This window comes from Malaclemys terrapin, chromosome 3 (genome assembly GCF_027887155.1).
Source record: "Malaclemys terrapin pileata isolate rMalTer1 chromosome 3, rMalTer1.hap1, whole genome shotgun sequence".
Classification (NCBI taxonomy): domain Eukaryota; kingdom Metazoa; phylum Chordata; order Testudines; family Emydidae; genus Malaclemys; species Malaclemys terrapin.
In genome coordinates this window covers 127,276,415-127,294,159 of record NC_071507.1, presented here as the reverse complement: position 1 = coordinate 127,294,159, position 17,745 = coordinate 127,276,415, and the positions used below count along the sequence as shown (strand labels likewise).

The window sequence follows — 17,745 nt, the reverse complement described above, 5'->3', positions numbered from 1 at the left end:
TAAAGAAGAAAATAAGAGCATATCCAACCCATAAGTAATCTACTATTTTTTAAAAATATACTCGTCCTGGCATGGCTACATAAGATGTGGACAATCATGGTTTTTTTGGTTCTTTTATGGTGCAGAAGGACATTTTGAATCCACTTAAGTCCTAAAGCTCAACACCTCTGCATATGTGCTGAACGTTAACAAGATTACCCACAATGGCAGCTTCAGTCAGGAAATTAATCTAGAAAATCTACTTTTTAGATCCAACACAGTTGCAAATGTACAGTGTGAGTTGTGTTTTCAACTTCTTTTTGGAGAACATTTCCACTGTATTCTTTTGCTTTTTTAAAGAGTGCCACAAAATATATGGCACACAGGCATGGCTCAAGGAAGGAGGCAGACTGCTGAGAACGCCAGATGCTCTGAGAGCTATCCAACCACTCTTTGACTTAACGAGACGCAGTGTGTTGTGGCATCCTATCAGGAACGCTTTCTGCATTTGGTGTTTCTAAACGGTGAACTAGTTGTCCGTGAGCAGTGATGGGTCGATCATGCTAGGAGCTTAATTTGTGTGTATACCAGACTAAAATCAAGGTGGGTCAATCACACCCTATAGAAAGCCACCATGTCATCAGCAGCTAAAGCCTGGAGTTTAGTAGGATTTTTTCCCTCTAGTGGGAAAACAAGGTACTTCAGTCTTCAGAAAAACTTTTTTTTTTAACTAAAGAATTTCAAGTTTTCCAGATAGTGCAAGACGTGGGGTAGTGCCTATAAGACAACAAAAGCTGACCAAACAATGGGCATTAATCGGACCTTTTCCAGGCCTTTTATCTCATAATGCTCTTGTTCTTGGGTCTGCATTAGAACCACACCCCAGACGTTGGAAAGTTACTAATTATGCCCCAGAGGTTGACAGGTGGCTAATGAGTGACTCTTCTATAGTCTCTCATCAATCCTCAGCATGTATCAAAGCTGTATTTGTTTCCAATTTCCCACTTCTGATTACAAAAATAGGACTTACTATAATCATAATAACAATATTAATGATATAAAATAATTATTGTAATTATATACTTTTTGGCAAATTATTAACACAGAACAGCCAAAAGACCCCATTGGATTAAAAAAAGGTGAAGATGCACAAGTATTAAAAAAGACAAAGTCTTTGTTAAAAAAGAGAGAAAAACAATTCACAAGTTGATGTATTTCTGTAAGGCAACATGTTACCTTTAGTCTGCTATCTGGGATTACGTTGAGATTGGGTCACTGTTCAAGGAAATGTCAGAACTTTGCTTGCTTGAGTTTATCGATGTGGTAACAAAGTTTCAATGCCGGTCCCAATTTCAGCCCCAAGTATTTCATGATCATGTCACTTTTCAGCAACAATAAAGCATTGCCATCAATCTCCTGTTTTAAAAAATGAGAGAGAAAATCAAGATGTATAATCTGTGACCAGTGCTGAAAAAGTAAGAGAGCAGGCATTCCATTGCAGCTAAGACAACTTCCAGCTGCATCTTCAAATGGCTTCATTCAGAGCAGAGCTGGCAGAAAGTTTGTCAATTTTAAAGTTTCATCACAGTCCACTGAAATTAAAAAGTGCCATATCAGTGCTAAGTATTAGCATGACTTCCATACATTGCATTGTTTCTGTTTGATGGCCAGATTTTGTCTATGTGATCCATGTTATACTAATGAAGCATTACTATGGATCTTAATTTGCATGGACCATTATTGTGCTTACTGCTGATCCACAGTACGATCACTTTCTGATTCACTCAATCAGCAGTTGATGGTCAATTTACACTCCCTCCCCCTCCTCCCCCATATTGGAAACCACTTTCTCCTTATCTCTTCTTCCTATCATTTTAGGCAGGTAAGATAAAGGAAGAATCAATGTTGCATTCAAATATGGATACAACAAACATGGGCATAGCATAAAGAAAAACAAACTTCTGGATCTTAGAATAACGTAAAATAAAATATTGTCAAGCGATTAGAGTGAATTCGGCTTTTTCAAAATGTTAATGAGGGTCTTTTTTCCCCTTTAACATTATTAGTATGTAAGGGTTAGCATTAAATTACATGACAAGAGTGTGCCAGAGGGAGCATTCATATTTAATTAAATATCCTGCAATAGCTATGTCCCTCTGAGGAAAAAGTATGTTTGCTTCATTTCTCTTTATTAAAACTGTGTCAGCGCTTATAAAAATATACTCCAGAATTCTATAGTAGTGATCTAAAACTCTGCAATAGTGCTATTAGAAGATGCAGGACCAGATCCTTAGCTGGTGTAAATCACTGAAGCCAAGGGAGTGAGGTTGACTTACACTAGTTGAGGTCTGGCCTACAGTAATTTGGATCATTACTGTAGACTACTGGAGTGTTTTTATAAGGGATTGGGAGCAAGAAACGACACAGGTTTCTCAAGTACATTTGGAGTTAGTGAGCAGCTTCCAGCTGCAATAGGAAAGTATTATTGTATTAAGGCTTGTTTCTGCAAACACTTATTCCTGAGCATATTTCTCAGCAAGGTGAGTAGTCCCTAAAGGGGCACTAACCCCGTGGGGTTGATTCACTAGGACTATCCGGAATATCTGGCGCTATACTCAGTAATGAGGGTTGCAGGATCAAGCCGCTAGTGAATAAAAAGATTAAAACAGCAAAATGAGACCGCGCCTCCCACTTCAGAAGCTAGAAATGTAGGCTTCCCCTCCCAGTAAGGTCACCCTCTCCAAGCACTGTTGAGTGGTAAGCTAACTGGAACAAAGCTAAAATAATCAGTATGAAGAAGGTCTAGAAAACGATATGTGCTCACAATTACAATATCCGTCACTGGAAGAGGCAGGTTATAATTCTGAATGAACAGGTTTAATTACCTTAAACATAAAGGTTTTAATCTCCTTCACATATGCATTTGCCAATTACTGACCATAATTAAACTATCAGAGCGTTGCATTGCTTTGCTCCCTCTAGGTTTGATTTTGCTACTTGTTAATTCTCCATGTATTCCTCCCTCATGTACTATTCCCCGCAAACTCACACTCTTTCTCTCTCTGCTGGGTACCACTTTTGCTCCTTTCTTCTTGCTGAGAGGTCATTGCAAAATGGCTCACACTCATTGCCAGAAGTGCTACTGCGAGAGAGGTGTGCAGCTGATGGTCTCACACCAGTTCTGCCCCCTTCAGTGACCCTATCAATTATGGGCTAGATTCCTCTCAGCCTGGACCCTGTTGCAGTGGCTCCGGATGCAGAAACATTCCATGGGAGATGCTGCAGCGCAGAAAACAGCCCGGGAGGTTGGGGGATTCGCGGATTCAGTGCACACCCTCAGTAGCCACTTTTGACAGAGTTACTGCAGAATCTTGGCCACAAGCAAGAGCTGCCTTCCTACGTGGGAAAAACACAAGGGAGGGCTGTGAGGGTACCATGCAATGCCCTCCCTGTTGTGGAGACAAGGGAGTAGACTGGCTCAGGGGGATTATCTCTCGCTACAGCTGTTTAGGTGAATTTGGCACAGTAAGTGTAAGTCAATCCCCCATCCCTGATGGTCACTTTAAATATAACAGGGCAAGTACTGTCCTCATTTGCTTTTATTTTTCCCACTTTCTCCTTATTGTACCTCCCTGCTACAATGGTGGTGTCATGACTAAGATTAGTTGATTGCTAAAGCAATGATTTTAGGTGCTTGTTGGGGCTGTCAATGACATTAAGTGCTTCAAAGTAAATTATGCTTCATAGAAAGATTTAACACACAGGAAGATATGGCTAAGGTTAATGGACTAATCACTTGTCTCTCCCCTCTGGGGTCTCCATGCTAATCCAGCTTAGATTAGAAGGTTGGAAAATTGCAGGGGTATATATATTTTCAAAGGCCTAATTGAACTGAGTTGTGCAGTAGCCTCACAAAAGCTCTCAGACCTATTGCAGATTTTACAATGCAACTGTCTCTAAGTATATACAACAGGTGCTAGGTGCTTTACAATGGACGATGTGGAAAATTTTAGTGCCCATTTAGCTGGGTCTCTTTTGTCACAAATACTGTAGGACTATGGCACCACATAGAATCCGACAGCGTAGTCCACCTAGAGACTGTTGTGTCAATGCACCAGGCTCCATGCTGTATAAGACAAGATAATGTCAGAATCTGCTACATATGCAATAACAAAACAAAAAACGCCCTGGCGCTTTTGTACTAGGGAGACTTGTAACTTCCTAAACGCTCTTCTTTCTGGGACAGGGCGAGGGGGTGAGGAATAGCAGGGAAGGTCTACACATGTTTCTGCGATCCTCCTTCACATTCACACCCACTTCCCCTGATTTGCATCCCCCGCCCCAGACTCAAAACCTTCTGTCAAGGAAAGTTTCTTTCAACCCGCAGATGGCTAAACTGTGTTGTCTACATTGCTGGTTTATACCATGGTTTTGTCAAATGGTTTATAGGAGAGCCATGCCCTGTCTGTAATGGTCAAGGAAACTAAAGTTAGCTCCTTACTGGCCTGAACTTCATTTAAACACAGTGCTGGAGCTAATTAAGATATGGCCTTAAACTCCCAGCCCAGGGGATTAGCTATAGAATGACGTAAGGCATTGCTTCCCTCCAGGGGTTGAAAGAGCAATTCCTCCACACATTACTCTCAGTCTCTGCTGGCACAAATCACCCGGTTGGTCCTAGAAGTTCTTTTAATTTAGAGTTAAATTCCAACACTTAGATGTTAAGATCAGCCGTGTCTTGTAAGCCGCTGAGCACCAGCAATTCCCTCTGCAGCCAATGGGCGTTGAGGATGCTCATTGCCTGTAGTCAATGACCTGTAGACTTAGCCCAAATAGCCTGGTTACACCATGGACTGCCTCCTACGTACATGTTTTCTGAAAAGCTCCACGTGTGGACCTAATGCATGAGGGTCTGCATCCTTCACAAACCAAACCACGTCATCGACAGTCCAGGTCGAAGGGTTCTTGCTTGATGGCCGAGCTGTATCTTGTCTTTCCGGCGAAGGACTTGAGGCTATCGATATAAAAAGCCCATAACAGCATGTTACAACTTAATACCAGTTAACTTGTTTTGAGAGCACTCAGGAGTAGGGCAGCCTTGCGTGGTTGCTACAGTGTTGCAGTTTGAGCTGGTGTGTGTGTGTTGGGGGGAGGTATTTGACTGCTTACTAGGAGACTCGATCCCAGCTGGTGAAGTGTGTTAAAAACGATGAAATACTCAGTCTCCTGCTGGGGAAGGAAAAAACGTACCAGCTGCCACGCTCTTAACAGAGCAGCCACTGCTGTCTGATCTGCAGGCAGCAGGGATATTGGCTCAAGAAGGCACTGCTCACCCAACACCTGGAGATAAAACACCACAGCACTAAACAAAGGAATTAGCCACCCAGTGCAAAGGCTTGAGGATGAAATGGGGATTTAGCAAATTGTTTGCTCTTAGCGTTCAGATATTTTGACTTATCCTGCAGCTTAAAAGAGCATTTCCATTTGATATCCTCCTAATCTCGGGCTCTCACGAAGCTGAAGGTCCCCAGTGATTGCCTATTTGGAGAGCTACTAAAATGTGTGAAGATGAACGTTGCACATGTGACTTCTTAATGGTATAAGCCCAGGATGATTTAAGGTCACTTCAGCCTATTCCAGCTTTAAATCAAGGCAATAAAGGCACATTGGAATGAAAGTGCATTTATGTTTTTATTCCTAGTCTCTGCAGAATTATAAATCTCAGTCACCACGTGTATGCAACCTGCCCCCCACACCCTCTTCATGCTGCTGCACTATTTCCAGAGCTATGTGATGACATTAGCTTACAGGAAAGCTGTTTACATTTGTTTATAGCTGCACAATGCAAACTTCACATTAACTGGAGGCAGCATATAGACTCATAACACGTTAGTAGCCAAAACCATCTCGTCTCTCTTTGTTAGAGCAGAATTTTTAATGAGTAGATATGAACAGTAAGAGACCAGGCACAACAGAAAAAGAACAGAGTAGGCAGGGGGAGATCAGAAATACCTGACGAGTTGAAAAAATGGAGGCCAGAGAAGCCCAGAGTAGTCAAGAGGGGAATCAGAGAGGCTCAAAGTGGCTGATTAGAGAAGATCTGAGACGTCCAAAGAAACACTGAGCTTGGAAAAATGTATAAACTCTGTAAGAATCCCAGGGACCAGTGAGCGCACTATAAATACATGTGAGCAAATGGAATGGGCTGGATCAGCGGCTCATGTAAATTGGTATCCCATGGACTTCAATGGCGCTCTGCTTATTTGCACCATTGGAGGATCTGCCCCTACAAGCCAGATCCCTGCATAAGGTCCAGGCTGTGCATACTAGTACTTTTTTGCCACCCTAAGTATCTCCCAGTGTAACATAATTAGGTATATTTTTGCAATTATGAAAGATGGATTCCAATAAGCAGCAATACTATGGGTGTGCAAATCTGATTGATGGGGCTTGGTACTGGGATATGATGTAAATATTGTGATAATTATACTCTCATTTACTAGGTCACTCTTTTAGATATACAAGACAGGGAGTAGCTGCAGGTCCTCTAATTAGACTTCTAGTGTTCATGTTCATATGGAATCACGCAACTCTGGGCTCCACTAGCAGAATAAATGCAGTGCACATCTGGGATCTTTGGCATGAAGCTGTGAAGACAAAGCACGCCAAATGAATGGTATAATCTCTGCCAACCATCGGATGATCAATAACATAGAATATGTTGTCAGGGACAAGCGAAAGAAACAGGATGCATCTTGGAGGCAGAATTTCAGCTAGGCAGAAATAGGTTCTCGTTATCTTAGCTGAAAACATCACCAATTTCTATCCTGCTTGATCAAGGTAGAGCCTTGCTTTCAGTCTAATACAGATATAGGCATGTATGTGGAGATACCTAGAAACTGCCAGTTGGCTGTTCAAATGGAAGACTGTCAGCAGCCAGAGCAGACTTTAGGTTTTTACTCTGAAAAGGGTGGTGAGGCAGTGGCGCAGGGAGTCGGATACACCTAGTGAATTTGAGAGGGAAGTTTCTTCCCTGACACTATAAACTGTAGAAGACGATGACCTTGATACTGCTCCTGCTGGGTGATCTAGCCTTCATTGTGCTGAATGAGCATGAAAATGAAAACGGCAGGCAAAGCTCTGCTTTCTATTACACCAGTGTACGTGAGGGCAGAGTATGGCCCAGTGACGTGCATTGCTTCCAGAAATGCCATGGAAGGGCAGAGGAGAACAGATGGCCCACTGGGAACAGCAGGAAGTCTTTAACAGTATTAGCCATTTCTCTAATAAAAGGAAGGGGGAGGGTGGAGAAAAGAGGTTGAAATGACAAGAGAATTCAATTCACCCCTGACAATGAAACAATCAATAAGTTGAAGCTAAGGTTTTTAAGATAAAATATAAATGACCCCTTTAAGGAGACCATACTGGTAGAACTCTTCAAGGGATCTGAAAAGCCCCAGAAGTTTAAAATCACTCTTTCAAATTCCAAATCAATAACAGAGCACTGATTTAAAAACAATTAACTGTTTTTTTTCAGATATTAATATTTGAAATCCATTTCCCCCTGCACTTCTCTGCTACAACCCGAATTCAGGGTTATGTGCTTCTCTGACATTAGTTAATGACATCACAAGCACCTACAACAGATTATTTGCTGACTTTGTCCTGTTTCAGAGCCAATTTACCCCTATTTATTTTACGGGGTTTATCACAGCAGTACAACCACCTCATATGAGTAAGCATTAAAGTAACAGGGCCTTGTTGAAACTGGGATACCATTAATTTGCACACAAAATCCAGAACTCAGGTCTTGGTAAGCAAGTACTGGAAGCTCAGTTTCCCATATGTTTTAGAACATTTTTCAAGCTTTCCACTCTGGCCATATAGTCTATTGATCTGGGAACTTAACCCCCCCCCCCCCATAAACGTCTTCATTTACAAAAAAAACTTAATTTCAACAGGACTTTATTACATGTTATACAAGGTGATTTGGTAACATCATTTTGCTGGAAGAATCCTACATTATAAACAAAATTGTTTGATGGTTGTATGATAAGTACTGTACTTTTTTGTGTCTGAAGGTACTTGCACTTAACACAGGGTTTAGATAAATGAAGAAGTCTCATCTCTCATGGGTATTTTATGCCATCCTGTCATCAGAATTAATCAAGATGTTAATGAATACTCAGATTACAAAGAGATGTGAATGCTCAGAACGAATAATTATTTGTAGAGATCATAATCTAGGTCAAATCCAATTTCCCATTTTTGACAGGTGGCAAAAAATTACCAAATTAATGGAATGGGATGTGGCAAGCTAGGCAATGAAAGGGAGGGAGAAGAAAGCACTTCTTCATTCATCCTAAAACCAGATGATGTGGAAGAAGAGGAATGGATCCTATTTAAACAACCTATTCTTGGAAAGTCCATGGCAAAAATACATCAGAAACAGGGAATAGTTGCTGCAGAAGAGAAGCAGAATGGTATGTGCCAAGGAGGCTTTCAGCAAGAATTCTGAGACTCATGGACAATATCTAACACCTACTGAAGTCAATGGAAAGACTCCTGCTGACTTCAGTGAAATTTGGATCAGGCCCGTATGCACCACCTTGGGGTGACCAAGCCCAAGGGTTCTCTGCCCCATTTGTCCTTTTCTTTAACTCTAGTTTTTTGGCCTTCCTTCTGGGCCTGGAGCCACCCGAAGAGGATGATGAAGTGGTGTAAAGCCCAACAACTAAATTGGTGTCAAAATATAGTAAAGAAACATAATGCAGAAACTGAGATAAAAATAGCAAAAGAAGGGAAGATAAATAATGTGCTCCTTAAATACATATAAGGCAAACATACAGACCCAGGAGAGATTAAGGCCATTGAAAGATAAGAGTGCAAAGTGAGTGATGGATTATCTTTAATATTGCCATGGGCCTAAATGATTTCTTTGCCTCAGAGGAAAGGGGTGGGAATGAAATCTGAAAAGCTTCCCTCTCATTGCCCTGGAACAGATAATAAGGGAAAGTAGATCTACTGAAAGTAAACAAGACTAGCAGGCAAAGAATTCTCAAAGATATAGCAAGGAAACATTTTTTTAAAAGCTCACTATAGACTGGGGTAAAAAAAAGTATGGATAACATACTTTAAAAAAGGGACAAGACATAACAGAGGGAGCACAGAACCATCAGAAACGTGGGAATACAATTACAAACTATTTAAGAGGAACAGTCAAATTTAGGAAGATCCATGAAAAGATAGCTCATGCTTGACCTGTCTACTCAAATTATACATCTCGGTGGTTCCCAGCTCAGGGCTACCATATGTCCGGATTTCCCCGGACATGTCCGGCTTTTCAGTCTATAAATAGCCATCCAGGGGGGATTTCTAAAAATCTAAAAATGTCTGGGATTTCCCCCCAGTCAGCTATTTATAGACAGAAAAATGGCGGCCAAGCACCGCTCGGCAGCCAAAGCCCCTTCCCTGCTCCCCCGATCCCCTGCAGCCTTACCAAGCCGTCCGGCCCCGCAGCTGTCTTCCTCCTCCCCTCCCCTGAATGCTCCGCCCCCCTGCACCTCCCCCTCCCCTGCTTCCCGTGAATCAGATATTCACGGGAAGTCTGAAAAGAAGCGGGGGCAGGTGGGCGGCAGCAGCAGGTAAGCTGGGGCAAGGCGGGGAGGAGAGCTCCGGGGAGGCGTGGCCCTGGCTGAGCAGCTCTGGCCCTGGCCCCAGAGGCTTGAGCCCAGCTCGGCCCCCAAGGTGGTGGCCCCAGTTCCAGCCGAGCACGCCAGCCCGGCCCCGGCCAAGCAGTGCCGGCCAAGCACCCCTGGCCCCAGCCGCTCTGGCCCGGCCCAGCTCGGGCCCCAGGGTGGCGGCCCCAGTTCCGGCTGAGTGCGCCGGCCCAACCCTGGCCGAGCACCTCCGGCCCGGCCCCAAGTCTGCGACCCTGGCCGGAGCTCTGGCCGGAGCACAGCCTGATTCCTGGGCTCTTTAAAGCCGGCCCTGGTCAGGGGACGGGGGGGGAGTTGGGGGTTCTTAGGGGGGCAGTTAGGAGGTGTGAAGTGGGAGGGAGTGGATGGGGGCGGGGCAGGGGCGGGGCTAGAGTGGGGCTCCTCCCCCCCAGTGTCCTCTTTTTTGCTTGTGGAAATATGGTAACCCTATCCCAGCTACCACTGTGCATCCCCAGTACTGGTACTTTTAGACCACAGTTGCCAACTTTAACATGGTAAATAAGCACCCCGACTTTCACAATAAGCCAAAAATCAAGCTAATCCCATCCCAAAACAAGGCCCAAACAAGCCAATTCCTAAGAACCCCAACACTCTATGTGACTAGATCCCCTCCAGCATGGAGGCTGGGACTGTGGTGGGCCCGTTATGCACCCTTGACTTTCTCCCCCTCTTGGCCCTGTTTGCACCCCCTTTTCCCTGCTTGTTGGGAGCTGATCAAAAAAAAAAAAAAAAAAAAAAAAAAAAGAAGAAGGAACAAGCAACAAGCTACAAGCAAAAAACTAGCCAACAAGCAACTCACAAGCCAATTAACACAAAAACAAGTCCAATTTCTGCATTTTTTTTCACAGATTTGGCATGCCTGGTTTAGACCCTTGTGACTGGTAATATAGGCTCCTGCTCCCCACCTTAATGATGAAACTGTGTGCTGGGTCCTGACATTTAGCTCCACACACCTTAATCTGCAATGGAGCAATGGCTGTTCTGTAGCTGAAATCAAAATCACAAGAGGAGCCCAAGCTTGTTAGAGAGCATGTGAGTGTCATGAAGTCAGCATTTGAAGATGTTGATTTAGAGAATCTGGAAGCGTGTCAGAGAGGGAGAACTACTGACATTAGAAAGCCTGGTGAAGAGGGAAACTCAGATTTCTCCAAATTCTTAAAGCTCTAGAATGCAGGAGGATTTCCAAGGCTATGTGGGTTACAGCAGAATAATTCCACAAGCATCCCTAGCAGATGCTGAAGCATAATGACCTAAGATGAGGCAGAAGCCACGGCAGGTGGCAATGTGGAGGCACCTCCTTAAAACCACAATCTGGAAATGTTTTTAGTGTAATTGTGGGGAATTAGCCACCAGCCTCCCATTCACCTGACTCCATCATGGGAACTTTGAGGTTAAAACCTATGCATTGCACTTGAAAAATGGGTTCTGCTATGCATCAGTATATCTTTTATAGCCTGAATAATGTGGTTTTTTTTTAAAGTGTCATTTACAGTAAATAATGCATGATCTTTTACAAAAATATCAGTGAATAAAGAAGATTTGGCTTGAGGCTTCAAAAAAAAAAGTCCTTTTAAATTTGTTCCCCTTTTAATGCCGCCTCAGTTTAATGAGCCCTTCTTGTCATTGCCTTGTTAGTATGCAAACGGAGATGGATAAGTACAGATTCCAATTGCTCATCTGTGTTTGCTTATGATTGAGCAGCATGTAAACTAGCTCTAGAGAGAAGAAAAACACAAAGAAGCATCCTAGTGAGATTGCAGATTTCTAAAACCTTGCCAGCTGAGTGTGTTGTGAAGGCAATAAATAAACTACACTCCTGCTGCACAGAAAAATCTGTTATTAACAAAGTCCAGCAATACCAGTGAAGGTGAATGCAGCAGGTTAGCTGAAACATACAACAGTGTGAAGAAATACACAAAGTTTAAGGAAAAAGGCAGAATACTTTGCAAAACTATGGTAAGAACTTCAGTGTTATTGTGGAGAAGTACTTCAGAACTGATGCGATCACAAATATCTAGAGGAAAAATGAAACCAAATGGTGAATGGGAATGTAACTGTTTCCCTAAATCAGTGTGCTATATTGTAATAAAACCATGACCACCTGTAACTTTGCGGGTATCACTATGCAGCACATAGGCCACTCACAACTTCACAGGGACACTGTGTAGTAGAATTCAGATCTCCACTCCAAGCTTCTATCCTTGACTAAAGGAGAATCTCGGCTAGCAGTACAGAGCCTCTGACACACAGATGAGCAGTCCTGATTAAATAGGTGGCATTGGTACATATGCACACTAGCCAGTTCATTGCAATAGTCCAGCATGTTAGAGTATCTGAGATGTGTGTGGAAACTAAGATTGATATTGTTGTAGACTGTAAGCTGTTTGGGGCAAGGTCTTTGTCTTCTTGTTTGGGTAGACGATACCGAGTATATCCATGTTATGTTGTGGATTAATCTGCCAATTTTCAGCTTCACGTACAAATAACAAATATCAGCTACATGGAACCCTCATCCTTTCCTTTTTTGGCTAGAACACCTGTTCAGCTCCCCGGCTGGCCAGGTCTTGCTGGTTTCGTGTGCATGAGTCACATGAAAAAGTATTAAACGGTTTTGACAGAGACTCATTATCTCCTTGTGTTTTATGTGGCAGCCTGAAGTTCTGCCAACTCACCTCAAAAACAACCAAATGGCTCTAGTGCCTGGGCCCAAGCTACTTTTTTAAACATTTCTCCTCCCCTCTCCCCCGCTTTGTTTCCTAACCTGCTACAGAAGAGCTGACTCTAAGTATTGGGATAATGTCTAGGCAGGTTTCAAAGGCAATCGGTTTTGTGAAAATTATAATAAACTGCTTCCTGGGCAGTCACTGGTGTTGTCCACATCCTGGACACATGAAGCTAGATAGAACCCGATGGGAACGGATGGGATGCTGGAAAGACACTTTAAGTGCATAAACTCGGGCTGGGCGCAAGAGAACTTTAGGTGTTTGAGAAGAGAGTCGCTGAATGGAGAATATACTACAGAAAAAATCATTCCAACACCAATTGAAGTCAATGGAGAGGATCACTTAAATGGGTACTCGAGTGGGCCCGGATTGACCAGAATGTGACAGTGTTTTTGAAACAATATTGCAGAACATGATAGCGTTTGGGTCTATGTCTACACTGCCACTGAACTGAACGGGAAGGTCTGATTGCAGCTCCGTTAGGCATACCCGTTCTAGCTTTCATTTAGCTAGCACAGCTAAAATAACAGTGAAGACACAGTGGCATGGTTCTTCAGCCCAGGCTGTATAAGCACGGTGAGAATCCTGGGTACATACTCATATTGCTAGCCTGTGCTGAAGTCAGTGCTGCTAACCAGATTAAAGCTAGTGTGGTTATGTCTGGCTAAGCTGCAACCACACCTTCGATTGCAATCCAGTTGCACTGTAGACATAGCCTATGAGAAGACCAGGGTCAAGGATTAAAGAGATGTGGAGGTGAAATACAAGGAAATTTGGAAAAGCACCTGTCACAGTTCAGGGCAACTGCAGCTGTATTTCCCCTCATTGGTCCAGCAATGGCACCCGGTATCAGGCTTCCAGCTCCCCAGCCATTGCCTTTCTGGGTGGAAACCCACATATCTCTCCCTTCTGACCAGGGTATTTCCAGGCTGCCTTCCAGCTTTCTGCCTTCAGTGTGTTGTTCCCAACAGAGACAGGCTGCCCAAGGACACCTGCTTGCTTTCTCTTCAGGGATGGTTAACAGGGGTGATTGCTACAGTGATAAGTACCACACAGTTCTTTCTAAGCAAGCCTATTTTATTCTGAAGAGGAAAGCACTACAGAGAAAACACATGAAAAAGAATAAAAAAGACTGCACGCGTGTAGTGCATGCACACCTGCTGGGGGATGAGGGGCTTCAGAGGTTTGAAAACGGAGCAAATACAGTAGCATCTCCCCTCACTACTAGAAAAGGTACATACAAAGCCACAACACCACATACACAACTGCATTTTTAATACAATGTACCCCAAAGGTATTAACCTTCATTCAATAAGAGTTCATGTAGCTCAATAAAATTTATCTTAATTCCATAAGATTTGTTCGGGATATTACAGAAGGTTGTCAGTCTGTCACAGCACCATTTTGAAAGGTGACTGTTAAATCCAAAAAGACACTACAGTTAAGAGGAATGGCCTACAGTTCAATGCAATTCAGCGTGCAGAATGCAGGAAATGCATTAAAGATCAGTGTGGATTCATGAAAGATTACTCAAAGATCTGATGTTAATATAATATTTTACTGACAACTGTAATTGGGGAGGAAACCACGCAGCAATGCTCATAGCCAGTTAAGGCTTGCAAGGGAAATATGCTTTTTTTGCTGTCATAAGTTAATGTTAGACGGGGGTGGGTGAAGAGAAATAAGAAAGGCTTCTGCAAATATATCAAGGGAAAAAGAAATACTAGAATGACAGTAGGTCCCATTAATAAAGGAGGAAGGGAAAGAAATTAATGACTTAAAATGGCTGAGACACTGAATTCCTTTGTTAAATCTGTCTTTAAGATGAAAAACATATAAATGGAGTTTGAATAATTAGAAAGGAAGGAAGACACTGTTAAAATCACTCTAATGATAAGGAGAAGCTAATGGAATACTTGGAAAAAGTGAACAAAGATATGGATTTTAGAGTAAGAGAATTAGTTAACAATGAAACATCGACAATTATTTTTGCAAAATCGTGGATACTAAAAGGCTGGGAAAAAGTAAATTAATTCTGATTTCCAAAAAAAGGAAAGGAGAACAATTCCAGTAATTACTGCACCATGACTGAGATCCTATACTGCAATCATCACTGCTCAGAAGGGATGCATTGAAAGGGAGCAGTAAGCCATTTTTTATGACCCCCTTCCTCCATTCTCCCCTGATTCTGTGGCCATCTGGCTGCTGGATAGGTCTCTACCTGGACACACAGGGCTCCTCTACTTTACCCCTGGCTGGCTGCCTCTTTAACCCATCCATATCCCGACATTGGCTCTATACTGTCAGAGAATTCTTCACTGAGAGAATACTCCCATTGCCATCGGAACTGTTTTAAAGGCTGTTTTGTATAACCAGAGCAGTACAAAGCAGTGTTAATGGGGCCAAGGATCAGGCTACGTAAGCTTAAGCCCATGTAAAATACTGGAACAAAAAATTTGAAGGGGTAAAATCATTAAATACATAAGGCTCAACCAACACCTATTGAATTCGGTAGAAAAACTCTTATTAACTTTAAAGGGAGCAGAAGCGAGCCCTTAACGGATAATGGAGCAATGAGCAGTAAGCAGCCTGGGTTTATAAAGATTACATGTTTCTCAACAAACTTTTTGTGATGAAATTTGACATAATATGTAGGTGAAGAATGATAGTGGGCTATGAAGTACAGCTAGGAAATAATCCCTTTTGTTGAGATAATTAATGATAAGAATCATGCCTTTATTTTGCCAGCTGGCTGTTGGGATCTGCATTGCACAGCACCATGTACACTTATTTAGCTCTATAATTAATAGGTACCTGCATATGTTTGAACTGTGTCGAATTTGGGGAATGAATAACTTGATATTCAGATGAATATTTATAGCCATAAAACCAATTACTCCAGTTCTGTCATATGCATTACACATAACAGATTTAAATTGAATAGTAAGAGTACCAGAAAAAATTCATGTTTTCTTCTGGACAACGTTTTCATCATTTATTTCTCCTTCTCCATAGTTTGCTATTGCTTCCTCTAACTCTCAGTGTTTGTGATTTGACTACTGGGGTTATTATTCTGTAGCTCTTACATGAAACACACTTAACATCAAAGGGAGTTTGGGGTGAGTAAGGACTGTGGGATGGAGCCACAGGAGAACAAAATAACACACATGGTTAATATCAAGATGGAATCATATACTGTATATATTATGTTACCACTTCTGTTTCCTTCAAGATAGGTTCCGTTTCTAGTTGGGCTGGATGTCTGATGCCTCAAACCAGTAGATGATGGTCCCCCGGAGGACATCGGACCGGAACGATGACTGCAAGAGGAAGAGGAGCCTCCAGCAAGACGTCCATCTCCAGAGCTCTGTCTCATGGTATACAGGGAGCCCATGCAATTAAAGGCAGAATCAGAAGGATCAACACTGTAGCGCTTCATGTTCATAGGGTCAACCAGGTAATCTTCAGGTATGATAGTTTCTGCTTGGCGGGAAGCCAGTGAAGAGAAATATAGATCAATGAAATGTAGATCATTTCTATTCAGCCATTGAACATCTTGTTTAAAAAGTTGTTTTGTGCAATTAGTTTACAATATCACACATAGCCAACTGGAATCCACCGGCCAGAGCCCTCAGCATGGGCAGAGGCTTCAACTGCTGCAACTGCTGTACAGACAACTGAATGCAGCTGCTGGGTTTTAAGAAGTGACAATCGGTAATGAGACAAATTCATAGCTCTGGTACTAAATAATAATAACAGGTGTAACTGCACCAAAGTGATTGGAGTTACAGCAGAGTTGAGTGTGGCTCCGTCTGATTCAGCTGTGTTAGTTTTGTTTTGGAGTAATTATTTCTTCAGAATCAGGGGCCATTTACTGTTAAATTTGAAAGGAGCGGGGGAAGCATGTTCCTGATGGGATGAGGCACTGGTCTCATTTGCCTAATGGTGCTATATGAATAACAGAGGATGCGGGTTATGCATCCATCATTCTCTTATTCCCTTGCACTTAAAGCATGAAGGTCAGAAGGAAAAGGAGGACAATGGGGCATGCAATTTATTGGGTAAAAACTCCTGTCAGCCAATGAGAAAGAGTAAAGATAATAAACCAAAATGTTCTGGCTGCAATTACAAAAATTAATCAGGAAATATAATCAGCTCCAGACAGACATCAGGCCTGATATTCCCCAAGGGAAAGAAAGACTAGATAATTCATGAGCACTCCCAAGTTTGATTACCAACAGAGAGAGATAATTGAGCTTTCCAAATACATTTCAGGTGCAAACATGAATACAGGCAACACTGCCATTTACAAGTTTTTGCCCTGTTGCACCCCTTCCCTGTTGTGTACAGTTGTTGCTTTCTGAAATAATAACTATCCAAACCCAAAGAGAATGTCCTTTCCTCTTACCATGTAGCCATCAGTTTATATTATTATCTATATAGTCCTATAGGTGTGCATGGCACTTTGCATATACGATTGGCAAGACTGATACCACCATCTATTATTAAGGTTGCCTGACAATTTCCATTATAAGGGCCTGTTTTCAGTTACTTATAACTTTGCCAAAGTTTAACTGTTTGGGTTGAAATTTTCCATGCCATGTATCTGTCTCAGACTGACATAGCTTGGAAAGTTTCAGTCAAACCAGTACAACTACTTCCAAGAACAAGGTTAGAGAAAAATACATTGTATTTCAATATTGAAAACATTCTGGCAAACTTTTATCTGCGTCTCCCATGCTTTGGAGCACGGACCTGAAATTTGTCAAGGGAGTGAACTTCATGTTAGGGATGTGCCTTTTGCTGTTCCTGTGAAAATCTCCCCACAATGGCTAAATTATAAAGTGTTTGAAAAAATCACACTGCACACAAGCTCAGTAGAGACTTAGAGATTTGTAGCTAAAATCACCAAAGATTCCATGCATACTGAGCATGCTCCAGCTTCTCGCAACTGATATGTATGACCAGACTGTGAGTGCACCATCCCCACCGAGTGATTGAGCATGGTCCATCCACAGGATGGGCCTAAGCATTGGAAATGAGATAAGGGAACCCGTCTTTCTCAGTGACCCCCTTGCTGGGCCCAGGCACCATAGGGGAGGAAGACACATGACTCAAGTGCAGATGGCACAAGAGCCAGATGGGGAAAGAGGAGGAGATTGCAATAAGGAGCTTTCTGGGACTGGCACTCGGGAGAGTGAAGCTGTGACTGGGAACTGGAGGGCCAAGGAGGAAATGGGACTGGTTGGACAAGGGAACTGAGACTGGGAGCAAGTGAAGGGAGGGTGGAACTGAGAGGTAGTGAGGGAAATGGGGAGGACTGA

General features: G+C 42.6%; 1 protein-coding gene across 2 annotated transcripts in view; it reads right to left on the bottom strand.

Annotated features, from left to right (window-relative positions):
- Positions 1-1,269: 1,269 nt before the first annotated feature.
- The window catches only part of SCML4 (Scm polycomb group protein like 4), a 60,635-nt gene continuing 44,159 nt past the window's right edge, over positions 1,270-17,745 (bottom strand). Inside the window, exons 5-7 of one of the 2 annotated variants that reach the window (XM_054023540.1) lie at positions 15,635-15,904; positions 4,848-4,993; positions 1,270-1,395 (exon numbers count right to left, since the gene is read on the bottom strand). In XM_054023540.1, coding sequence (XP_053879515.1) covers positions 1,270-1,395; positions 4,848-4,993; positions 15,635-15,904 — 542 coding nt within the window. The remainder of the gene's footprint in view (positions 1,396-4,847; positions 4,994-15,634; positions 15,905-17,745) is intronic. The other variant, XM_054023539.1, reaches the window with a different exon arrangement.